Below are 27,860 nucleotides of genomic sequence, written 5' to 3'. Positions count from 1 at the left end.
AAATAAATTCTGGCCAGTATTTGAGTAACACCTTTATAACAACATAAGATTTGTACATAATTACACTGAGCAGCCAGAATACTATTTTCAAAGCACAAATCTAGCCATGTCATCCTGTTCTTAAGAATAGTTAATAGCTTCCCATTGCCTTTAAGATAAAGTGCAAACTCGTTAGCATGTTTTAAAAGCCCTTCATTATCCCTTACCACTTACCTTGTCAGCCTCCTCTCTCACCATTTCACTCTAATTTTCCAGCCAAACAAATCATTTGCAGACTGAGCTCTTTCTCATCCAGAAGCATTTGTATAATTCCTGTGCCTGAAGCACTTTACCCCAGAGATAGCAGGAGAGTACACATCTTCCCCCCAAGGTCAGGTACCATCTCTTGTGCCTCCACAGCACACAACACTCCTCATAGTGTACTGTTGCTTTTATAAATAAACAGGGACTACCTTTTTATTGGTTTATGTTCAATGTCTTACACAATGCCTGGCACACTGTAGGTACTCAATAAATGCTTACTGAAAAATTAAACTGTCTTAGTATTGAACAAAAAGAGTAACATGGGGGACTTCCCCTGTGGTCCAGTGGTTAAGAATCCGCCTTCCAATGCAGGGGACGCGGGTTCGATCCCTGGTCAGGGAACTAAGATCCCACATGCTGCAGGGCAACTAAGCCCACACGCTGCAACTAAGACCCAACACAGCCAAATAAATAAATAAATACAGATCTAAATCTTAAAAAAGAAAAGAATAACATGGATATAAAACACTGGTGGGCCTTAATGTATTAGAAAATGGCCTATGGCCAGTGGCCTATGGCTGATAAGAAATGGTTTGCCCAGGCAAGGGAAATTTAAATAATGTAGACGTTCTATATTAAGTTGCACATTACAGATTCTGTCTGAACATAAGTCAACGAGCAAAACAATACTCTAGTAAATAAAAAAGGTAAAGAGTATGGGTAGTAGGCAGAACACCTTGCATATCACCACATTACCCATATATTTAATGTCCTATATTTACTTCACAGTGAGCCAACTTTAGTACTAACTACCATATAAAAGGCCACATGATAGGATTATAAATTCCAATGGCATAACTAATGTGTAAAATGTCTTCCTATATATTCTTTGGGAATACAGTCAAGTGTTCATGAACACCACAGAGAAAATAAAAAATGTGGTAAGCAGATGGAAGGATGGATGGATAAATGGACGGATGGAGGAACAACATACCATTCAGTGGTGTAGAATACATTGGAATAGGAGCTCTAAGACCAGGGAGGTGGGGAGGATGGGGGTGGTTTCTAGCCCTGGCTCTGCTATGAAATAGCTGAGTGATCCTAGGCAAGTCACTCAACTTCCCTGTGCCTCGGTTTCCCGTTTGTAAAATGAAATGGTTGTGTCTTTAAAGTCTTTCAGTTCCTCAAAGAAGCTGCTCTTTCACGCAGTCACGAACCTGAAACATCCTTTTCCTTATTCGCTGCCCAGCTAATCCCTAATCATTTTTAATCATCCTTTCCTCAGGGAGGCTTTTTGTGGATCTCTGTACTAGCTAAATTCCCCACTGTTACATGTTCTCAAAAAGCCCTGTACTTTCCCTGTTTATAAATGCTCGGCATGCTTACAAGTACTTAATTCTGTCTTCTCCACTGTCTGTAAGCTTGTACGGGTAGAGACTGTCTGCTTGCTAAACCACTTCATCTCCAACATCAAAGTACCTAACAGATTGTAAGTATTCAAGAGTTAATTTACAGAATGAATGAATTAGGTTCTGACAATATAAATTTTTAGGATTTAGGAGATGATTACCTCTAATCATTACCTCTAATTACCATATCTCCTAAGATAGTTTTTTTTTTTTTTCTATTGAGCGATAAATGAATATATTTGACTATCAGTCTTGGTATGAAGTTTTCAGATGTACAAAAATTATTTTCAAAACAAGCTTTAAATTTTCCTAAATGTTCCTGTTTTGCTAATCAGAATTCAGTCAAATATCAAACTGTCATCATCCAAAAATAAGTAAATCACAGGGATCTTCTTTGCCTCAAAAGTTACCCTAACAATTTGAAACTTCAAGTTTTCTAATGAAGCTGACTTTAAGTTTTCCAATCTGAAAGGGTTACACAGTTACATTAAGAAAAATTTTAAAGATAATATTTAGAAGTAGTAGGATTTAATAACTAAAACACTCATCTCTGGTCTTCCTAGGCTTTCAGGAGAAATAAGAGAGAGAAACTAATGTTTAAGAAAATTCACTGTCCTCTCACCAAGCAACAATGATTTCAAAAGTATAAAACCAGGACAGTGATTTTTAAGTATATTTAGACTCATGATAAAATGTTCTCACTAGTCACCCCCTAGATTAATTTCTTTCTGTGTAATAGTTCTTCAGATTAATCTTACTAACATCATGTTATTTGAAATGAAAATAAGAAATCTCTGTACATAAGTAAAAACAAACCATAGATTCTAAAGAAGAGGTAGGACCTATAATCCAAACATCAGACTGAGACTATGGCTTAATTTTATCCAGCCTTTGGGTGGTGCTCTGTATGCCTCCAGTACCACAGGTGACTGGATTTTGTATTAAGAAAATCAAGTACATCCATATCCAAGAGTTATAAAATCAAAATAAAAGTTCCATTAATTTACTGGAGTAGCAGGAAATTCCCTGGTCACCTAGTGGTTAGGATTCTGTGCTTTCACTGCCGTGGCCCAGGTTCAGTCCCTGGTCAAGGAGCTGAGATCCCACAAGCTGCATGGTGCAGCAAAAAAAAAAAAAAAAAATTAGTAGGAATAAATAGAGGTAGGTAAATAAAAAACTTGCAGAGGCAAGAAATGCTCTCTGGTTGGAAAAAAAAGTAGTGTTGAAAGAGGGAGACAGAAGCGTTGGGACAAAGTTGTGGCAGTGTGCAAGGGTGAAGTGGGATTCTGCCTGTCTGGGGAGTTAAGTACTAGATTTAGGAAAAAGGGAGAATTGGCTGCTGAGGTTAAGTCATAGGCCTAAAATGAGCTCTCTCCTTATCATCTCTTATTAAAGAAGTCTTCTCCAGTATGAACCCTCTGACTTTGGAAAGAACGTCTCCGGAAGATCATGTAGCCCACTAATGCCAGCATCCCTGGACCTAGGTCCTAGTAATTCTTGAGCTGCCTCCACATTTATTACCAATGATAAAGCCTTCTTAGTAAGGTCACCCTGATTTTTCTCCTCTACTGATCATGAAGCCCTTCACAGCCTCAATACATAGTAAACTTACCAGCAATAAATATTTTTTATTGTCTCTAAACTGATTTGTACAAAATCAATGTATAGACACCTTAAATTTCCTCCTTCTGGGGCCTTTAGCCCACTTAGCCAAGTTCAAAGATTCCCACCTCCCTAATCATATTCACTATAATCCTCCCTCTGATTGCGACCATCATGAGCATTACTTCAAACCCTTCTCAAGGAGTACTTTTGACAGATCCCCCAAATTCGGCTCTCTCCAACATTCTGGCTGCCAATCACTTTCTATCTGCCTTCCCAACAATCTAGTCAGCACCTCCTGGTATATCAGAAACTAAAAGTTAGCAGATGTGCACCCATGGGCATCAAGGAAAGTTATGAGTTCAACATTATTCTAATAAGGCTGGTGGAGGAAGGAGAGAAAAGAGTTAAGTAATAAACAAAAGGGTTAAGACCTCCCCTGCCTCTAAACGAATGACAAAGAACCTGGTCCATAGTTTCCCTTCATCAAATTCTCCCTCTTTCTCCAAAACTGGCTTAAAATGAATGAGTAAAGAATGATGATACAGTATAGCAACAGTTCTATCATTGTTCTATAACCGAGGTTCACTACTTGGGCACGATTTAAAAAAAAAAAAATACGGATCTTTGGTGGGTTCGTGAAACTGCATCTCCACTGTTGGTCTTTTATACAACTACAGAAAAGAAGAAACAAACAGAGTAGTCATGTCACATTAGCCTTAAGAGCAAAATAGAACCATTATCCAACTTTCACAGGTTATTAGCACTAAAGGGGACTTCAGAGATCTAGTTCAACTGCCTAGTTTTACAACTGAAGAAAATGAGCCAAGAAAGATTAATACACTTGCCTAAGATCACAACTGGTCATTGGTTTCTTAGTGATTATTAAAAAAATATTTCCCATTTTCTCCTAAGTTTTAATATTTTCAGGTAAATCCTGCAGTTGGGCAGGGTCAGCTATTATTTCCAAATAAACAAAAAGAAAAAAGGCCAAGTTGAGAAAGAAAAGAGAAGACTTACCTCTGGGTCTGCTAGGCGCTGAGACAGACCTACAACAAAGACGAGGTTTTTTTGTACAACACGTACACTAGCCAAATGTTTGCGATTTTCTGATATTTTCTGTTTTCTCTCATTTTGTTTCTGTTTTTTCTCATTCTTTATCCTTTGCAGTTCTTCCTGGGAGAGTGGTTTATAAACTGCTGGGTCTTCTGGATATGGCTGTAGGCATAAAACAAATATAGAAGTTAGCATTAAATAAACAGAAAACTGTATGAATAACAATTATCAAATTCTGGATGATGTGTATGCACATCACATCTCCCTTTGTTACAACTCCCTTTTTCTGAATCTTTTCAGTTTTTATTTAATAAAAGTTAAATGTTATATAGAATTGTTTTAAAATACTATTTAAACCACTTTTTGTGCTGAAACTTGAAACATCACCAAAGGTTCTAAAATTTAAAACAACAATCTTGGTATTCCCTACAATGCCTAGCACAGTTTACAGGAAAATTAGGCTTCTAAGGTACTGTGTAAGAGGCAAAGAGTATAAGTTCTCTCATCTAAACATGGGTTTATGTATTACAATCAACAAATATTTAATGAAAACTTACTATGTGCTTGGGGATTAATGAAGTACTTATTCTTTAATACATTCCCAGTCTAAGGACACAGATGGGCAAATAAACAGCAATACATAGATCCTCTGGCCCAGGAGTTTGAACTTAGCTTCAACACTTATTATGCACGTGGTCTTAGGCAAGTCAATTAAACTCTACGCCTCCATATCCTCATAAGTAAAATGAAAATAATCTTAAAGGCTGGTGTAAAAATAACACTCATAAAGCAATTACTATGTGTAACTGGCACAAAGTAATCCCTCAACAAATACTAGTAATTACACTCTTACAATGGTTTCCTCTCTCATCATTATAATTTTGTTTTCATTCCTACTGCTAATGCCAAGACTACTGATGGCCTGAATAAGAGCTGTGGACTCACACTGTCTGGCTTTGAATCTTGGATCATTCTTTACCAAGAGACCTTGGCAAAGTTATGTAATCTGTCTGCCTCAGTCTTCTATTCTGTAAAATGGGAATCAGAGTACTTTATTCAGAGGGTTTCTGTGAGAATTAAGAAAGACAACACACTTATAAAGTAATTAAAATTGCGTTCTGCACAGAAGCATTCAATAAGTCAGTTATTATAACAGCTAACCCTCCATATCTGCAGGTTCCACATCCTCAGATTCAACCAACCATGGACTGAAAATATTTGGGGGTAAAAAATTCCAGAAAGTTCCAAAAAACCAAAACTTGAATTTGCCATGCACCCAGCAACTGTTTACATAGCATTTACATTGTATTTACAACTATTTATATAGTATTTACATTGTATTAGATATTATATGTAACCTAGAGATGATTTAAAGTATATGGGAGGATGTGCGTAAGTTATACCCAAATACTACACTGTTTTATATAAGGGACCTGAGCATCCACGGACTTTGGTATCTGCGGGGGTGGGGTGGGGTGTGGTGTTCCTGGAAACGATCCCGTGCAGATACCAAGGGACAACTGTACTACTACAAAAAACAGTTAATAATAAATGGAAGATGGAACACACTAAATAATAATATCTAAAAGCTGAATGTGAAGAGATCCCAGAAATGGGAAACTGTGCCTATCAGAATATCAGAAGTGGGGATTAACAGAAATGCTGCTGTCAAGAAAAAAAGTAGGGGACTTCCATAGTAGCACAGCGGTTAAGAATCTGCCTGCCAATGCAGGAGACAGGGGTTCGAGCCCTGGTCCGGGAAGATCCCAGATGCCGCGGAGCAACTAAGCCCGTGCACCACAACTACTGAGCCTGCGCTCTAGAGCCTGCGAGCCATAACTACTGAGCCCGCGTGCCACAACTACTGAAACCGCGTGCCTAGAGCCCGTGCTCCGCAGCAAGAGAAGCCACCGCAATGAGAAGTCCGCGCACCGCAACTAGAGGAAGACTGCGTGCAGCAACGAAGACCCAATGCAGCCAAAAATAAAATATAAATAAATAAATTTATTTTTAAAAAAAAGAAGAAAAAAGTGGGAATGAGGAAGAGAGGAGGAAGTATCCACAAGCATGAAAACTTGCATGCCTTTAACATAAAGTTACTTTCATCTTTTCATACATAAATTTTTAAAAATTAGTTAAAAAAAAAACACCCTCCAATTTGTGAGCACACTTTGATTAATGCTGAAGGCAATTAAGAAAGTGAGATTTCCTTTTATGTTCCTCAACGTCTACTAGTAATAACATAAAGTCTCCAAAAATCCTGTTCTTAAATATTCAGGCATAACTCTTAGTGGTCCTGCAGGATGTAAGCGTCCATACCATTCAATTCCCACATTTAAAAATTTGAATCTATTTGGCATACTCCAACTTACTAGTGAGTGGGAGGCACAGAAAACAGCAGACTCAGTAATTTCCCTGACTTTTGCATGACATGAGGGCTTTCTCCAGGATCAAATACAAAGTTTATGTCACACATTTTAGGGGTTCAATAAATATTTACCACCTTAATACCAAGCTACTATCTAGAAGCGGAAATTTAGCACTACTAATTTTCTTTTTTAAAAAAAACTTATGTCGGGCTTCCCTGGTGGTGCAGTGGTTAGGAATCCGCCTGCCAATGCAGGGGACACGGGTTCGAGCCCTGGTCCGGGAAGATCCCACATGCCGCGGAGCAACTAAGCCCGTGCACCACAACTGCTGAGCCTGTGCTCTAGAGCCCATGAGCCACAACTACTGAGCCCATGTGCCACAACTACTGAAGCCTACATGCCTAGAGCCCGTGCTCCGCAACAAGAGAAGCCACCGCAATGAGAAGGCCACGCACCACAACGAAGAGTAGCCCCCGCTCACCACAACTAGAGAAAGCCCGCGCGCAGCAACAAAGACCCAACACAGCCAAAAATAAATAAATAAATAAATAAATAAATAAATAAAAAGAATTGGCTACCATCTTTAAAAAAAAAAAACTTATTTCAAAGTGTTCTTACATTTTAATTTGAGGAACCAAATGGTTAAGGATCTATTACAATAAATTCAATTCTTCAATCAATGATGTAATCTTCCCAATTTAAATTTTTTCTCTCTCTCCACTCACCCTTCTGTACCTATATTATCTCCTTTCAAATCTTAATCTATCTGCCTGGATGATTTTAATCCCATGAAACTATTCAAAGCTATATGGGCACAAGTATAAAAATGAACTACATACAAACCAATTAAAATATCTTTCCACAAGATCATTTAAAATTTTCATTTGCAAATGGAAAAGCTATTTTCTACCACAGGATTTCTGGGTAGCTCCTTTCGGAGCGTTTATCATTAAGTTTATTTGAAAACTGTTGCCCTTCACTAACATCTATAGTGGTGATAGTCTACTCCCTGAGTGCATCAAGCATATAGATTGTTCCTAGTTCCATTTCAAAGTCTAATCCACGCACTGAATCTTACCAGTCCATGATAAGAGAAGTATAAAAATTGAGAAAAAGCATTTGGAAACTTTTATAGCAACTTAACATTGCCACAACATTCAAGTACATCATCAGTGGGCTCTGAAGAATAAGATAGTTATCTGTGTGGTTGTTGTCGAACTTAGGTGGTAAATCACATGACACAAGCTGGGTACTAGGCATGCTTAATAGGACCCTGTATCAAACACCAACAGACTGGGCTTCCCTGGTGGCGCAGTGGTTGAGAGTCTGCCTGCCAATGCAGGGGACACGGGTTCGAGCCCTCGTCTGGGAAGATCCCACATGCTGCGGAGCAGCTGGGCCCGTGAGCCACAATTACTGAGCCTGCGCGTCTGGAGCATGTGCTCCGCAGCAGGAGAGGCTGCGACGGTGAGAGGCCTGCGCACCGCGATGAAGAGTGGCCCCCGCTCGCCGCAACTGGAGAAAGCCCTCGCACAGAAACGAAGACCCAACACAGCCAAAAATAAATAAATTAATAAATTAATTAAAAAAAAAAAAAAAAAAACACCAACAGACTGTGGCGGGGCGGCGGGGGTGGGGTGGGGTGGGGGGGAATACAAAAAATCTGGTTCTGCATCAGATATAGTTTGAAAAACACTGATGTAACATTTAACTCTTCTGAAAACATGAAGGATTTGACAAGCACTCTGGTTTTTTTCTTTGCTAACAATCTCTGACACTGTAAAATCCTGATAAAAGATGATGCAAAGTAATATAAATGCCAAAAAAATAAAAATGCATACACACACCCCAAAAAAAAAAAAATGGAGAATGACAATTACCAAAAATCGGGTTGCAGTATCAATTCTCATCAAGTATATTACTGATGCACCACCATGTTGAGTATATAACACTGGTTACCCCAATCTTCTTCTATGTTATTCCAAGTTTTTCCTATGGAAATATACTTCCATAAGACTTCAAAGTCAACTTTAAGTCAACTTTATTGGAATATAACTGCTACATAGTGATACCTTACACATACCAATACAGAAAGATACCAACACAGGAGAACAAATTAGTTTACCATGAATTCCATGACGGTTCCTCCTCCACACACATACCACCATAAAAACCTACTCTACAAATCCAATAATAGAAAATTAATAAGCTAATACAGCAAGATGAGGAAGGGAGGTAGATTAAAGATGGGAGATGAAAACACATAATTTGAATAGCTGCAGAAAGAGACCGTGACCCACAAAGCTAGTAATAGTACGAAAAATGAATATAAAGAAAAATATATCTGGTCTACTTTTTGACTGAAACAGATAGGTTAAGCCTAATTTTCTAGGAATATATGATCAAATAAAAATTACAAGTAAAAAATTTTTCTTTAAAGGTACTACTGCATGTTACAAACTAGTGTTAAATAGGACACCTGTGGAGAAGCATTTTTAATGTGTAAAATATTTCTAATTGTTTTAATTTGTCAACAAATTGCCAAACTACTAATTAAGATGGTTTATAGTCTCTAATGTAATCATTTAATTCCTTTCATATGTGTAGTTATGTTTCCACTTTTATTCCTAATTTACATGTGTATTTACATGTGTCTTCTGTTTTATTTTCTGATCAGACTTACCAAGACTTTATTTTATTCATTGTTTCAAACAACCAGCTCTAACCTTTACTGAAATATTGCTTTTTTCCTATTTCACTAAATTCTACTTAATCCCTACTTTCCACTGTCGCAATGTTTATTCTTTTTCTGGTTTCTTAACCTGGAAATAAGTTCATCTATTTTTGTTCTTCATTTCCTAACTAATGCATTTACAGCTTTATATCTTCCTCTTGCTAAAGACAATGAAAAATACTGTATAAAACTTTTTTCTAACCAACATCTTAAAAACAATAATGATCTGCAGTGGGGAAGTCCCAAGACAATTTTTGGATAAAAGTCAAAACCCAGAGAGATAAGTGGAAAGTCTGAGTAACAACAAATGGGAGAGAGGAACAAATGGGGGAAGAGGGACAGCATTAAAAGTCCAAGGCCAAATCAAGGTGAAGAATTTTGGGGGAGATCACTCCCACGTTAAGCTGAGACCCAGCCCACCCCCAAAGAACTCATTTTGTCTCAGGGTAAGTACAAACTACACAGAGGTCAGTACAAGATAAGAAAAAAGGAAAAGGGTGTAGAAGAAAACCATCCTAGAGAAGTTGAAACCAACCCCAGGGAAGATGTGCACCCAGGAGAACAAAAGACCTTTATGGTTGGCCAGAGCGAAGACCTTTACGCTTAAGGCATCCCTAATGGCAATGTTTACAGAATCCAGCAGAAGCCAAATCAAAGCCTCTCTATAGGAGGGCAAATTCATCTTGGGCCTTGGAGAACCCTACAAATAATTCAATGACAACCACGAAGCAGATACAGACAACAAATCACATAAGGAAATAAAACAACATGAATGACAACCAACAGAAACATCCCTCACAAGACTTCAGCTTCTGGAATTATTGGACAGATTTTAAAACAATAATTCTAATCTGTCTAAACAAATATATGACAAACTTGAAAATATCTGCATGGTATAAAAAGCTTTTTAAAAAATCAAGTATCAAAAAAGAACAAACGTTACTTCTAGAAATGGAAAACACAATGGCAAAATTTAAAAACTCAGTAGACTAGACCTAAAAAAAAAAATTCTGATTGATCAGAAGAGATCATCCATTAATGCATGAAAGAAAGAAACAGAAAAGAGATTAAAAGACATGGCAGAGGGGCTTCCCTGATGGCGCAGTGGTTGGAAATCTGCCTGCCAATGCAGGGGACACGGGTTTGAGCCCTGGTCTGGGAAGATCCCACATGCCGCGGAGCAACTAGGCCCGTGAGCCACAATTGCTGAGCCTGCGCGTCTGGAGCCTGTGCTCCGCAACAAGAGAGGCCACGATGGTGAGAGGTCCGCGCACCGCGATGAAGAGTGGCCCCCACTTGCCGCAACTAGAGAAAACCCTTGCACAGAAACGAAGACCCAACACAGCCATAAAAAATAAAAATAAATAAATAAATAAAGTAATATTTAAAAAAAAAAAAAAAAAAAAAGACATGGCAGATAGTGAAAAGATCTGGAAAATATTTAATCAGAGTCTCAGAAAGAGAGGAAAGAGAATAAATGCAACAGCTGAAGAGATAACAGCTTAATTTTTTCCAGAACTAATGAAACTCACCAAATCCACAGATTCAAGAAGCCCTACAAACACCAAGAGGAATAAATAGAAATACACAAGTGAGTTCTACTTTCTGGAACTGATTAATATATCCATTGTGGCCTAACAGTCAATCTCTGTGCCCACTATACCTGTATTTTAAACTTTTGTACAAATTTATTTGTACAGAGTTGTGTGCATGCACAAACACACACATGCTTGCTAACTGTGTTAATCAAATTTTCCATTTCCTTTTTATTGTGTACTTCATATATTTCTAAAATACAGAAATTAGAAGTCTCTCCATTATGCATGTGGGTGCAGTTTCTCCTGGTATTTACATCAGCTCAATATACTTCTTAGCTCTGTCAAGTAAATAAAAGTTTCGTGACTTTAGGGGACCTTTCATCAGTAAGAAAGATATCCTCTTTATCTTTTTTAAATGTGTTTGATCTTGAATTTGATTATGACTAACTAATATCAGTACTATTATACTTTCTTTCCTATGATTTCCATTTGCCCACTCTATCTTTTTTCCCCTAGTTTCCCTGATAATTTTCTTATATGTGTTCCTAGTCAAACAGTTCTACAAGGTTTATTAGGAAAAAGAGCAGTCCCCCATATCCTTCCTCCCCCTCAACAGTTGCCTCTCCCTAAAAATAATCTATTCTTTTAGATGATTCTTCTGTCATTTACTATCACATCATTAAATAACATGCTTGTATTGCTACTTCCTGATTTTTCAGTATTAAATATTATTACATTATGCAAATTGAAGATTCAGATTTCTTTCAGCCAGCCTAACCATACATTCCAAGCCCACTTTCCAACCTTCCATCCTAATTTTGGTTAGGTCAAGGGTCACAATTACATTATTATGAAGTTCAAATATTATTTATACACTTCGACCTCCAGCCATGACAGATTAGATGGTAACAGACTAGGGCTACCAGCATAAACAACTAGAAAACTAGACAAAATATATGAAATAACTGTTTTCAGACACTGAACAACAGACAGTGAACAGCAGGTCTACGACCTCTGAGAGAAAAGAAAGAAAAAAGATGAAAACCACAAGTGTCCCAGTTTTCTGCTCTTCTGGCACTTACTGGACCTTGGCACTGGGTCCAACGGTCACAATGAGCAGAGGGGGACAGTGTTCAAAATTTGAAGAGGTTGAGGGAACTGAAATTTATTGGGCAAAATACCACAAAGGGGGAACTAGTACAAAAAGAATTCCAGAAATCTACATACAGGAATCCTGTGGTAGCCAGTTTTCATAACAGCCCTCCTGAAGACACCCTGATAGAGTGAGTGTAAACAATGAATTTAGGGAGGAAATAAAAAAGAACACCAGTCACATGTACTCTTTCAGAATATAGAGGAGGAAACATTTCCTGAAACCAGTATTTCTTTGGTACCAAATCTAAAAACAACATAAAAGAAAGCCAAAGATAAATACCTCGCATGACACAGACGCAAAACTCCTCCTGAAAATATTAGCAAATTGAAAATAAAAAGGATAATACACCATGATCAAATGAGATTTACCTTTGGGAGGGAAGGTTGATTAAAAAAATCAACCTAAATCACTGTTTCTACAGAACAAAGGAGATAACACACGATCATCTCAATAGAAGCAGAAAAGGCATTGGATAAAATGCAACACCCACTCATGATAAAAACTCTCTGTAGGCAAAGAATAAAAGCAAACTTCCTCAACCTGATAAGGACCATCTACAAAAAAACAGTGACATACTTAATAGTGAAATACTCAACGTCTTCCCACTAAGATTGGGAACAAACAAGGATATGTGTTCATCCCACTTTTATCCAAGGTTATAGTGTAGGGCTTACCCACTGCAATAAGGCAAGAAAAACAATTTAAAAAAATAAAGGTTGGAAAGAAATAAAACTGTCTTTATCCACAGAAGATGTGATCATCTATTTAGAAAATTCTAATGAATCTATTTAACAAAAATTAATTATTCTACATAATGACAATGAACAACTGGAAAATGGAATTTTAAAAACAGTATCATGTGCCAAAGCTCAAAAAAACACAGGGACTTCCCTGGTGGTCCAGTGGTTGGGACACCACCCTTCCACTGCAGGGGGCACAGGTTTGATCCCTGGTGAGGGAGCTGGGATCCCACATGCCATGTGGCATGGCCAAAAAAAAAAAAAAAAAATCCAAAAAAAACTCCCCCCCCCGCAAAAAAAATAGTTATAGGCAAATATAACAAAACATGCTGTACTCTGTACATGAAAACTACAGAACATTGTTTCTGAAATGTTTAAAACCTAGAAAAATGGAAAGATAAAACTTATTCATGACCTATATGAGTCAACATTTTCAAGATGTCGTCTTTCCTCAAATTGACCTGCTTATTCAATGCAATCTCAACCAAAATTCCAGTAGGCTTTTTGTACAAAATGACAAGCTAATTAAAAAACTTATGTGGAGGGCTTCCCTGGTGGTGCAGTGGTTGAGAGTCTGCCTGCCAATGCAGGGGACACGGGTTCGAGCCCTGGTCTGGGAAGATCCCACATGCCGCAGAGCGGCTAGGCCCGTGAGCCACGACTTCTGAGCCTGCGTGTCTGGAGCCCGTGCTCCGCAACAAGAGAGGCCGCAACAGTGAGAGGCCCGCGCACCGCGATGAAGAGTGGACCCCGCTCGCTGGAACTGGAGAAAGCCCTCGCACAGAAACGAAGACCCAACACACCCAAAAAAAAAAAAAAAAACTTATGTGGAAAGGCTAAGGTTCAGATACACAGAATAAATTCTAAAAAGAATAACAAATTTGAAAGTTTTTATTGTAACAGATTTGAAGATTTAGAGTAGTCAAGACAGTATGGCATTGACAAAAAGATAGACATAATCATCGGTGGAAGAGATACAGACTCTAGAAATAGACTGACACATTTATGAGCAACTGATTTTCATGAGAGTCCAAAACCATTCAAAAGTAAAGGGGTGGGGCTTCCCTGGTGGCGCAGTGGTTGAGAATCTGCCTGCCAATGCAGGGGACACGGGTTCGAGCCCTGGTATGGGAAGATCCCACATGCCGTGGAGCAACTAGGCCTGTGAGCCACAACTGCTGAGTCTGCGCGTCTGGAGCCTGTGCTCTGCAACAAGAGAGGCCACGATAGTGAAAGGCCCGCGCACTGCAAAGAAGAGTGGCCCCCGCTTGCCGCAGCTAGAGAAAGCCCTCACAAAGAGACGAAGACCCAACACAGCCAAAAATAAATAAATAAATTTATTAAAAAAAAAAAAAAGTAAAGGGGTAGTCTTTTCTACAAAAGATGCAGTAACAACAGGATATCTGTATGGAAAAAAAAATAAATCTCAACCCCTACGTCATATCTGAGCCATTGCAGCATAATATGATTACTTTTCCTTTTCTGTACAAGTTTTTGTTTCCCATAGAGTTAATAACTGTGTTTTGTCTGATTAGATCTCTATGTGTTTATTACTAATTCAACCATCAAATTTCCTCCAATTGTTGAAATGGCTTCACAAGACATTTCTCTTTAAAAACACCAAGTATTCTTTCATTTTGATCTTTTTGTAGAGATTCCCCTTGGAGCTTTCTGATTTGCCACATTCTGGATTAACTGCCCTCTACAGGTCACATCTTTCATCTTTCCCCATCATCCAAGAAATCCCACTGCTTCTTGCCTATGTTTGATTACCTATTTCCTCTATCCCATGTATTTTTTTTCTCTTCTTCATTCCTTTATATTGATGGGGCATATCCTCTAGTAAATTTCTGAGAAAGAATGCACAGAAGGTAAAATATTTTTGAGAACTTTCAGGTCTGAAAACGTCTTTTCATAACTCCCTCATACTTAAGTCAAGCAGATACAGAGTTCTGAAATGAAAATAAATTTCCTTCAGAAGTGTCTTCTAGCTTTAAGACTTGATTTAGAAAAGTCTGAAATGACTGATTCCTGATCTTTTATGTGCAACCTACTTCTTCCTCTTTGGAAACTTGTAGAATTTCTTTCTCTTTGGTATTTTGATACTTAAAAATAAAAGTTTGTGCCTGGCACTTGACGGGTGTTTTTGCTTTTTTGGTGGTTTGTTTTTTTTGAGGTAACACTGGTTTATAACCTTCTGTAAGTTTCATGTGTACAACATTATATTTCTACTTCTGTGTACCCTACAGCATGCTCACCACCAAAAATTTAGTCTCTATCTGTCATCAAACAGTTGATGCCCTTTATCTATTTCACCCTCCCCCTCCGCCCCTTCCCTTCTGGTAACCACTACTCTGTTCTCTGTATCTATGTGTTTGTTTTTATTTGGTTTGTTCATTTATTTTATTTTGTTTGTATATTCCACATATGAGTGAAATGACACAGTATTTGTCTTTCTCCATCTGACTTATGTCACTTAGCATGGACCCTTCAAGGTCCATCCATGCTGTCACAAATGGCAAGATTCCACCTTTTTGATGGCTGAGTAGTATTCCAGTGTGTGGAATACACATCTTCTTTATCCATTCATCCATTGATGGACACAGGTTGTTTTCATATCTTGTTACTGTAAATAATACCACAAGGAACATAACAGTGCATATATCTTTTTGAATTAACGTTTTCGTATTCTTTGGTGCCTTTTTAATCTGAAAATATGTCCTTTGGTCCTGGGAATATTCTTCAATCATATATTATTGAAGACAATTTTCCTCTGTATCACTGTGATCTCTTCCTAGAATACTAACTTATTTGTTATGTGACCTCCTGGACTGATCCTCAAATAAAAGTTATCTCTTCTCTCAAACATTCTCCTTTGCCTTTTTGCACTACTTGTTAAGGGATCATCTCAACTTCATCTTCCAACTCTTTGCTTGAGTTATTTCTGCTATCATATTTAAATTTTCAATAACTGTTTCTTATTCACTGAATTTTTTATACCATACTGTTCTTGTTTCATGGATTCAATATCTTCTATTATTTCTGAGGTGAAAATAATACCCTTGTTGAAGTTTTCATTTCCTTGGCCAGTCTCTAATTTCCATGTGAGCCAATGTTGTATGGTGCTACATCAGTAAACCACCCATGTTCCCACATCTGCCGTTTCCATCAGATATTTTTCTCAGACATGCTGCACTAAAAGGACATGCAAAGGCAGTCTAAGGAATGACCTGCACCTGTTTAGGGAAGCACTAAGGTCCTTTTGACCCCACTAGGCTCAACAACTAGGACCAAAGAGAAACATTCAACTTCATATGTTTTTAAAACCTGCCTCTCTCTCTGCTTTTCAAAGCTATTAAAACAAAAGAGGCCTTTTCTGCAAACAGACAGGTTTCATCTTGTGAGCCAAAATCAGAAGCTGGCTTCAACTAGTGCCACCTGCATCTCCAAGTTTATTTAAATCATCTCAATTTGAAATCTCATATAACGCCTTCTACAGGCTTCTCCCTGCAGGGTTGGGCTGTATCTAAATTGTAGCTTCATGGTCCTCTCCAGAAACACTTGTGGTTTCCTTCTGTGTTAACACAACCACTGAGGCTGGGCTCCAGAGATGTAAAGATCTGCTGGTCTCTGACTGAGATGGGCAGCTTCATAATTATGTGTGTTCAGCACTCTCCAGCAAAGCTAAGCCAGATTCCAAGACTTTGTGTGTCCTGCACTGTCTGCCTTCCGTGATACATGCCATGAGACAGGTATGAGCAAAGTCTGGTAGCTAAGAGACTAAGGAGAGGTTCTAAGAGTTGTGGATATTAAGTGGATATTAAGTCAACAAGAAATTAAAAAACAAAGACAAAAACAAAAAAAACTCCTGGTCTGACTATTAACAATAAGTGCCTCAGCTAAAGATTCTAACTTGGAGACCCAAAAGGAGGTTGTCTCATATTTCTTTAATCTGGATTTTTTTTTTTTCTTTTCTTTCTATAAATGTTGGAGAGCCTTGGTGTTCATCCTTAGACAGTCTCTCATTTTTTCCACTGACCCTCTCTGTGATTTAATCCAGTGTCATTAATTTATAAAAATATTCTATATATTGATTAACTCCCAAATTTATATCTCCATGCCCAAACCAAAACTGAATATTCACCTGTCTAGTTAATATCTCCATTTAAGTCTCTAATAGGAATCTCAAACTTAACATGTTTAAAACCGAGTTCCTGATCTTCTCAAAAACCCTATTCCTAGAAGATGCAGTCTTCCCCATCTCAGTTAAAGGCCATTCTCTACTTCTAGTTGCTCAGTTCAAAATCTAGCAGTCATCCTCAACTCTTCTACTTGTATTGTAGAGTGGATATTAAACCTGTTAATCTTTGTATGTCTGTAAAATGTTTTATTATGCTTTCAAATCTGAATGAAATTGCGAATTCTTCATTAAAACTTATTTTCACTCAAAAATTTGGAAAAACAAATTTTTCGTTTGTGTTCTCTTTTCTATGGTTGTAAAACAAAAACACGGGCATCAGTTTTATTCTTGTTCCTTTGTGATCTATGTATTTTTCTCTCATGGACTTTCAGAACTTTGTCTTTATTCTAGATATTCTAAAATCTCACAATTATGTAAATAGATGTTGATATTTTTCAGTCATCTTGCTTCATACTTACAGAACCCTTCTAATCTGAGGACAACTGCTTTTCATAGTGAGTAATTTTCTTCTATTAGTTCTTTCATTATTTCTTCTGATCCATTCTTAGCTCACTGCTTCTAAAACTTCTCTTAGCAGAGATTAGAACCAGAAGATCTCTCTTTTACATTGCTTAACTTTTCTTTCAAGCTTTCTATTTTTTATCTTTCTGCACTATATCCTGCAAAAAAATACTCAGCACAATCTTCCAACTTGCTAATTTGCTCTTGAACTGTGTTCATTCTTTTCTTCAACCTATCTATAAGATTGTTCATTTTGAAGATCTCTGTTTTTTTTAAAAAAAAAATGTTCCTTCTACATGAATATATCATTCTCTCTTACCTCTTTAAGAGGTACCAATGACACTTAAAAAAGTTTCCTTCTGTTTGCTTACTTATGTTAGATTCTTCTATATACTGATTTTTGTGCTTCCCTTCCATAATGTTGGCTTTCCTGAAATACCTATTGATTCTTGGTTGTTGCACATGTAAGAACTCTGTCAACCAGTCTATAAAATGCTATTTCTGTTTGCCGTAGGATGTTTTTTTGTGACCACAGAGAGGAAAAACAGCTCAAAAGGGTATGTTAATAGTTCATCCTCTGAGCATAGGAGGTCCTAGTTCCTCCAGGGTATTTCTATCCCCTTTAAGGCTCTGACCTAAATTTATAATCAGTGTTCCAACTAGAGGGCATCTGTCTCTGCTACCTGGCATAAAAGTTGGACTGTTGCTCCAATGCCTCTGTACTCAACCAACCACACTGATAGTTCTCCTAGGATCTTGAAGCACCACTATTATTACCTTTTTTCAACAGTCTTCTCCTGAATATGTTTTGAGTTAACACTTTTTCTTTAAATTGATCCCAATGGCCTTCTGCCCTCCAGATTCCTCACACTAGTCCTCCCAGAAAGGAACCCTTTTACTAACAACCAGCTTTGCTGAAGTTACTCTGTTTAGTTTTTAATCTTAAATTTTTTTCTATTTTTTACTGCACTTTCTAAGGATTTGAGGTGATTCTAGGTAATCCCTTAAAACTGAAATGAATTTCTTTGCTATTTCCTCAAATAGTCTTAGGTTATCCTGAAAGTCACCACTTTCAACATAATAGTTCAATACAATTGTCCTCTAATGGTATGATGGGGAACTGATTTTTAAAATACAACTGAATGTTTTAAAATTCATTAACACAAATTTAAAAAGCTAATGTTATCGTTTTCATTTACCTTTCCATTCACATTCTTAAAGTATATGAACTATATAAAAAGATATATATATACATTATAAACACCTACTGTTATATAACATATATATATATATATATATATATATATATAAACTACATTAATTAACATTTAAGTAGAGCTCACCTTTTTTCATTCATATAATATACGTTAACTGCCCACTAGATTTAAAAAAAAAAACAACTGGACAACACATTGCCTTCTGAGATATTATTTTTTTAATAATCTAGGTATCTAAAACACATTTCCAATTCTCAAAATTTGGTAATAATGAACCAAGAGCTCTTTGAATGGGTAAACAAAAGAAAGTTTAAATCATATAAACAGATATTAAAGATAAGGCAAAAAATAGCTATTTGCATTAGTCCCTAAGGTGGTAACAAAGTCCTTCAAAACAGAGATGCAGCAATCCTACTCCCCCTAATAGGTCACTTACTACACTGTAATTGCTGCATCTGCTTATAAAAACAACAAAACCCAGAATACTATTTTAAAAATTATAGATTTTTTAGATTTAGAAAGGATTCAAAGGACTTGCATTTGACCCCCAAACCTACTACCCATTAGTTGATGCCTTCGATAAGTTACTTAAAAGGCCTAGTTTCCTTAACCATACAATAGGGATAGCATTATCAGCCTAGCATTGCCATAAGGACCAACAAATGAGTAAGTATTACCTTCTAAACCAGGATTTCTCTTTTCATTTTAACTCATGATCTTTTTTAGTACACATCAAAACTTCTCTACTATTTTGTACTGGAAAACTAAAGCAAATTTCCCCCCAGATGTAATACTGATTGTGTTTTTCCAATTTCACACCGTCCTATCTAAATCTACTGCCTCTCTCTACCCTTAATCCTATTAAACAGCCAGCACCACCAACCTTGTCAGTCTCCTCAGATAAGAAAATTAAGGCCAACCAGAGAGGTTATGTGACTTCACCAAGGTCATATACTTAGTTAACAATAAAGCCAAGACTCTGACTCCCAAGGCAAGTGTTCTTTCCACTTCATTAAATCTTAAAAATACAATGCTACACATTATCTCATCTGAGGTTTGTAGATTCTTTTAAATCTACTTACTCATAGGCATGGGGAAAAAAACTAAACACAAAGTTATTTTGGAGTATTTACCTTTCTGCATGCAGGACAAAGCCCATTTTCATCAGTGCGAATTCGATGCCAACAAAATCGGCAAATCTGGTAGCCACAGGTGCAAGGGAAAAAGTTGATATCATCTATCTCCAAGGGCTCCATGCAAAGAGGACATTCCACAGGGTCTTCCTTCACATCAGGACTGCGAGACATCTTCACGTTTATTAAACAGCAGCAAAAGTTTATAATAATTTAAGGGAGAAGGAGGTTCAGCGCTAGGAACTAAACTGTAGAACTTCGAAGACCTGCATAAGAAAAAACAAAATATACTGCTTACTACTGAAAAAAATGGCATATTCAATGATCAAGAATCAAATTTCATAAAAAATTTGAAAAATATTAATCAGATCAATTTTTGCTATCTCAGAAGATGGAATTCTGTATATTCTTCATGTCAAGATAAAAGGTGTGAGGTTGTTAAATTTTTTGATTCAACAGAAACAGAAAAGAACTTCCTTTTTTTAGCTAAAACATTTAATACTAACCAGTACTAATCATAGCATATTTTAGGGGAATAAATACTATACAGAAACATCTTCACCCTAAAACATACTCTAAACTGTCTTATCTTTCACCTAAAAGCTAGTAGTAATACTGCCACATAACTAAAAGAGTACTATAGTTGTCTAAAATGTGTCCTAATTTACAAAATAAAACTAATGAAGAGCAGTTTCAGTTACCTGTAATTACATGTTAATATCAAACCATTACCACAGAAAACATAAGACCTGAAAAAAATGCCATAGAACCTAATTGTTTACAATTAAATATGTATTAATATGCCAATGAAAAATTCACTTCTGGGAAAATACACACGTATTAAACAAAATTAAAATATTCCTTTTTATTATAGAAATGCTACAAAAAGCCTACAGAAAGGGGGAAGAGAACAAATAGACCTCCATGCCTCAAAGTCTTTTTAAAAATTAAATAATTTATCTTTTTAGATTATGGAGAATTGAAAATTTTCAGGCTAAAGTCATTGTTAAATTAAAACGCTATGTCAAAATAACGGAGATTTTTTGTTTGTTTACATAATTTGACAAACTAACTCTAAAGTTTACATGAAAGAGTAAATGCATGAGACATGCTTTGAAACTTTTGTGGAAGAAACGTGGGGATCTGCACTATCAGATACTGAACTGTACTACAAAGCTACAGTAACAAATAATTTGATATTGGTACAAAAACAGACAAAAGATCAAAGAAACTAAATAGAGAATCTATAAACAGAACCACGAATTAATGAGATTTTAATATTTGATAAAAGGGACATAACAAGGGCTTCCCTGGTGGCGCAGTGGTTAAGAATCCGCCTGCCAATGCAGGGGACATGAGTTCGAGCCCTGGTCTGGGAAGATCCTACATGCCGCAGAGCAACTAAGCCCGTGTGCCACAGCTACTGAGCCTGCGCTCTAGAGCCCGTGAGCCACAACTACTGAGCCCGCGAGCCACAACCACTGAAGCCCATGAGCCTAGAGACTGTGCTCTGCAACAAGAGAAGCCACCACAATGAGAAGCCCATGCACTGCAATGAAGAGTAGTCCCTGCTCATTGCAACTAGAGAAAGCCCATGCACAGCAACGAAGACCCAACGCAGCCAAAAATAAATAAATAAATTTATTTTAAAAAGTGGGGGGGACATAACAAATCAATATGGCGAGGATGGGCCCAATTTAAAAGCAGTAACAGGATCCTGGTCTATCCATTTTAAGAAAGAAACAGTATATAGCTGTCTCACACTGCAATCAAAATAAATCCCATATGATCTGTCTGAAGAGCTATACATTGAAATAAACTATTAAAGTGTTAGAAGAAAATAGAATTTTTAAAAATCTTGGGATACAGAAAGTCTTCCTAAGCAGAAACAGAAATTCATAAAAGATAGATATGATCAACTTAGCAATGTGAAAAGAAAAAAACAGACAAATTAAAGCAACAGAGTAAAGCAAGCAACAGAGTAAAGGATATATTCACTGTATACAACAGTCACTATCCAGAATATATAAAGAAATCTTACAAGCAATTTTTAAAAGGCAAACAAGTCAAAAGAAAAAATGAGAACAGAATATGATGAGTAGTTCACAAAAGTATTACAAATGATTACAACATATGAAAAGATGATCAACCTCTTTAGTTAGTAAACAGTGAGGTAGGATTTTTCCCCCACCAGCCTGTCAAAGTTAGTCTCCCCGAAAAGCAGAGATTATCACTGATCTAAGTTCCTCTTTACAAAGGGAAATGGGAGCACAAAGAGTACCTTGCCTTAAATTGCACAGCTATTAAGTGGTGCAGCCTGGATTCATTCCAGGAAGTCTTAGCCCCACATCTGTGCTTTTAACCACTCCCTTAAACCACCTTAGACTCTATCCTACATACTCACACATGTGCACCAAGTACTTTGCTGTATGTTTTGCAGCATTGTTCATAAGCGTAGAAAACTGCAAACAATGTTAACTATCCATCAGTTGGCAAATCATTAAGTAAATAATGATATAGCCTTAAGGTTGATGTGTGTTGAATCAGAAGATGTCTATTATACAGGATTTTTTAATTTGTAAAAGTAAACTGGAGACTAACGTAAATATATACTTCCATGTAAATATAAAAACTCTATGTGTATATATTTGATTTGTTTCTCGAAGAAAATAAAGCACATTGAAGGTTATACACCAAAATGTTATCCATATCACAAAAGACAAAATGGAGGTACTAATTTTATTTTGAAAATCTGTATTATCTGTATTGCTACAACAAACATTTTTGCAATTCAAATGGCTAAACTTAAAAAAAGAAATTATTTTCATCTTTTAGGAAAATTAAATCTGACTTTTGTTAATAATTAGAAGAAAAATAAAATGAAATATCTTCTTATGAACCTATAATCATTTCAAAGTATAAGTTTTTTAAAAAGAAAAAAATGGTATATGTATTTATAAACAATTCAGGAATCCTGGTCTGCAGACCCAGTTTTGCCACTATCAGTTTCCTCATATATAAAATGAGGGGTTTAATCTTATGGTTACCAAGGGGGAAAGGGGGAGAGGGATAAATTGGGAGATTGGGATTGACATATACACACTACTATGTATAAAATAGATAACTAATAAGGACTTACTGTATAGCACAGGGAACTCTATTCAATACTCTGTAATGACCTATATGGGAAAAGAATCTAAAAAAGAGTGGATATATGTATATGTATAATTGAGTAACTGATTCACTTTGCTGTACAGCAGAAACACAACACTGTAAATCAACTATACTCCAATAAAAATTTAAAAATAAACAACCAAACAAATAAATAAAATGAGGGGTGTTAAAGACAATGCAAAAGTAAGACTGCCAACTTCAAAGCCCATGTCCTTTCCAATATGGTAAGATACAAGTTATGATTACTGAAGGCTCAGTCGCATATTCTTTGGTATATAGTGCAAATGTCCTGAAACTGAAAGTGACATTACTTTTTCAAAAATTTAAATTCTACAGGAAATCTCTATTTCATTAACTAAGTTCTTGTTCTCTATATCACCTGCAACTAATAACACAACACAGTATAAATTCTTTTTTTTTTTTAAGTTACAAGATTTATTACTTACAAATCCCAGAAATGGGGGAGGGGCGCGGGGGGACCACAATTAGCTGGGGGAAGGGCAGTCCTCCACTTCAGGTTAAGAGTGAGCCAGAGACAGAGAGCAGGGTAGCAAGCATGTGTTGGTTGGGGCAGACTTTTCTTGAGCTCAACTCTAAGCGGTCATTTTTTTTTTTTAATAGATCTTTATTGGAGTATAATTGCTTTACAATACTGTGTTAGTTTCTGTTGCACAACAAAACGAATCAGCCATATGCATACACATGTCCCCATATCCCCTCCCACTTGAGCCTCCCTCCCATCCTCCCTATCCCACCCCTCTAGGTCATTGCAAAGCACCGAGCCGATCTCCCCGTGCTATGCTGCTGCTTCCCACCATCTAACTGTTTTACATTCGGTAGTGTATATATGTCGATGCTACTCTCACTTCGCCCCAGCTTCCCCCTCCCACCCCGTGTCCTCAAGTCCATTCTCTATGTCTACCTCTTTATTCCTGCCCTGCAACTAGGTTCATCAGTACCATTTTTTTTTTTAAAGATTCCATATATATGCGTTAGCATACAGTATTTGTTTTCCTCTTTCTGACTTACTTCACTCTGTATGACAGACTCTAGGTCCATCCACCTCACTACAAATAACTCAATTTCATTTCTATTTATGGCTGAGTAACATTCCACTGTATATATGTGCCATATCTTCTTTATCCATTCATCTGTGGCTGGACATTTAGGTTGGTTCCATGTCCTGGCTATTGTAAACAGACAACACAGTATAAATTCTGACATACATAAAAATGTTCCTGCATCATCAAAAACCTCCCATGTAGTAAGTGTACAAAATAAAAATCATACACTCAAAATCATGTTCAAAAGTTCCTTATCACTCATAAAGTGCTGTATACATGGTTTTGTACTTAGGACCCTGTTCAAAAGATCTGTATAAAATACACTATAGTGGGATAGGGAGGGTGGGAGGGAGCCTCAAGAGGGAGGAGATATGGGGATATATGTATACATATAGCTGATTCACTTTGTTATACAGCAGAAGCTAACACAACATTGTAAAGCAATTATACTCCAATAAAGATGTTTAAAAAAAAACCCAAAACATAGGGCCACTACTGTATAGCATAGGAAACTCTACTCATTAGTCTGTAATGGCCTATATGGGAAAAGCATCTAAAAAAGAATGGATATATGTATATGTATAACAGATTCACTTTGCTATACACCTGAAACTAACACATTGTAAATCAACTAAACTCCAATAAAAATTAAAAGAAAAGAAAAAAAACACTATAAAATGTCAAGAACTGCAGCTGCTATGGAAAACAGTTTGGTGGTTCCTCAAAAAGTTAAACATGGAATTAGCATCTGATCCAGCAATTCCACTTTTGGGGATATACCAAAAGAACTGAAAGGAAGGATTTGAACAGATACTTGTACACAAATATTCACAGCAGAATTATTCACGATACAACCCACGTGTCCATCAACAGATGAACGGATAAACAAAATGTAGTGTATACATACAATGAAATGTTATTCAGCCATAAAAAGAATGAAATTCTGATACATGGTACAATGTGGATGAACCTTAAAAACATTATGCTAAGTAAAATAAGCCAGTCACAAAACACAAAAACTGTATGATTCCACTGATACAAGGTAACTAGAATAGGCAATTCGTTGACACAGAAAGCAGAACAGAGGCTGGGAGGGGGAGGGAGAATGGGAAGTTTTTCTTTAATAAGTACAGAGTTTCTGTTTGGGATGATAAAAGGATTTTAGAAATAGAAAGTGGTGATGGTTACGCAACATTGTGAATGTACTTAATGCCACTGAATTGTACGCTTAAAAATACTTAAAATGACAAGTTTTATGTTACAAATATTTTACAATAAAAATTAAAAATGAAAATATAACTATACACACTTAAATGCAATATGTAATAAACAGCACTTTCGAAAAACCTTAAGTATTTGGTTGCTTTATTTAATTAATCCTTTAATTTTCTGCCAATGTGGCAGTGAATTTGTGATAAGTTAAATGTGTGTATGATGCAATTCCACTGAATAGTTACATAGAAATTACATTCCTGAACACATTATACACCCCAAATTATATGTACACTATAATTACACATAAGAGAAAAGCTATTTATAAATATGAAATATACACACACACACTTTGAATGGTAACTAGAATAGCATCTTAAGTTTCCATAAAAACCATAAATTCAATATATACATAACTATAAACTAACATTTTTAAAAAACCTATAATAAATTTACGTACAATACCACACAGCTTATATTTTACTTAGCCAATGTTTTATAACTAGAAATTCTTGTTTCTTTAACAATCAGGCCATTCTCAATAGAATGGAAGCTCCAGGAGAGAAGTTAACTGGTGCATCACATTTACGATGGTATGCCAGGCAGCTACAACATGACTGGGGGTACATAGTAAGCACTCATGTATTTGATGAATGAATAATAAATAAAAGGAGGAATGAATTATTTGTTATATGTCAGTTTTGACTGACAACACTCTTCAAAAGTAGGAAACAATGCTCCAGGTTGTTCACTGTTTCTGAATTAGGCATATACTTCACAAAGCATGTTACTCATATAAACTACAAAGGCAAAAACAGATTGAATAGTAGCTATGAAGAGTTTGCAAGTGAAAGAGCAAGGTGAGTCAAGTGACTAAATATCAGCACCAACACCTCTTCGCCTTTTTAAATTAAATACCAAAATACCAATATACATATACCATGAATGTACATTTACAATGGAACTTAAGACTGCCTATACCCAAGTTAGGAAGGCAGGAAAGCTTATTTATTTTCTCATAGAAATAAACATCTCGTTTAGACATTTTCTCATAGAAAAAAAATCTACCTAAAAATTTAAAGTCTCTCTCATAAAAGGTTAAGCTGCAGTTATACAAAAAAATTGATTATGTGGGGCTGCTTTCTACCTCCCCACCAATTTGTTCTTTATTCAGTAACTTATTTGTACTTTATATTCTTTTTTTTTTTTGGCCGCACTGCGTGGCTTGTGGGATCTTAGTTCCCCAACCAGGAACTGAACCCGGCCCCCGGCAGTGAAAGCACCAAGTCCTAACCGCTGGACCTCCAGGGAATTCCCTGTACTTTATATTCTTAAGATGTAAATAAAAATCAGCATACAAGTCATCTCACATAATATATCATGTCCCCTAAGTATCTTCTGCAGGAGAAGGGGTAGATAAGGGTGGAAGGAGACAAACAATGTTTTTCCAATAGAAAGCAACCTCCATGAGGACAGAGACTGTTTCACTTGTTAGCGTATCCAAAAATCCTAGAAGAGTTCTTGGCAGATAGCAAACACTTAACAAATATGTGTCAAATGGAAGGAAAACAAGAAAGAAGGGATGGAGGAAGGAAGGGAGTGAAGGAAAGGGAAGTACCTATTCATTCATCCATAAATGTGTAAGCACATATTGTAAGAGTCACTGAACAAAACTGTGCTAATCTTTACAAGTCTACATGTAGCAAATACACATTAGACATAGTAATAGAGTTCTGTGAACACCTCACTGAAAAGGCAAAGGTTTTTCTATTATGATGTAACACTATTAAAAAAAGTAATTTCTAATTTGCATGTAGTATTCATTTGCATAGTTAGAGCAATGTGATGTTGATTTGGGAGAACTGTTCAACAAAATCCACCAATTTATCAGCTGTACAAAGACAACAAGATGACAAACCATTTAAATCAAAGCCATAAAGAAACGCAACTGCTGCATACAAATGTATTTTCAAAAAGCTAACACTATGAAAATATAAATGTATAAAAAAAATTGAAGATGATCATTTTGTGAAAAATCAATTTTAAAGAAAAAAGGTTTGTGACAACTTTCCTTTAAATAAAAAAGTTTTCAAACACATTTAAAATGGTTCAAGTAAAAATATCTAATTCAAGCCAATTTGGTAAAGATCTCTACTATGAAAAGCATAGTAGGCAGAACTTAACAATGATTAGTCTTTTAAAGGGGGAGAGAGTTTAAAAAAAAAAAAAAAGAGCACATTTAGGCTCTCTTATCAAGAAAGCTAACTGGTTATTCTAATTGTACCCAGTATACCAATAACATTACTTATTATTCTCTCTAGGTAAAAAGTTTTAACTTTATTAGAAAACTTAGATGGCTGGCCACTGAAGGTTTTTGCCATCTAAAAGTTCGTTTTTACCTTCATTCACTCAGTGATTCAATAAATAGTTATTAAGCCCTTGTTTCAAATTCTAGTCTAGGTCTTTGGGATACTTTAGTGACCCTAAGAGGCAAATATCTCCACCTTTGTT

General features: G+C 36.4%; 1 protein-coding gene across 8 annotated transcripts in view; it reads right to left on the bottom strand.

Annotated features, from left to right (window-relative positions):
- Positions 1-27,860, bottom strand: part of CNOT4 (CCR4-NOT transcription complex subunit 4) — a 140,453-nt gene that overhangs the window by 60,254 nt on the left and 52,339 nt on the right. For all 8 annotated transcript variants that reach the window (XM_059933304.1, XM_059933303.1, XM_059933307.1 and 5 more), the window contains 2 exons: positions 19,900-20,165; positions 4,275-4,472 (listed from right to left, as the gene is read on the bottom strand). In XM_059933304.1, the coding sequence (XP_059789287.1) occupies positions 4,275-4,472; positions 19,900-20,073 (372 nt within the window). In that variant the 5' untranslated portion in view covers positions 20,074-20,165. The remainder of the gene's footprint in view (positions 1-4,274; positions 4,473-19,899; positions 20,166-27,860) is intronic.

The sequence above is a fragment of the Balaenoptera ricei genome, chromosome 9 (genome assembly GCF_028023285.1).
Source record: "Balaenoptera ricei isolate mBalRic1 chromosome 9, mBalRic1.hap2, whole genome shotgun sequence".
Taxonomy (NCBI): Eukaryota; Metazoa; Chordata; class Mammalia; order Artiodactyla; family Balaenopteridae; genus Balaenoptera; species Balaenoptera ricei.
This window is presented reverse-complemented; position numbering and strand designations above follow the sequence as displayed.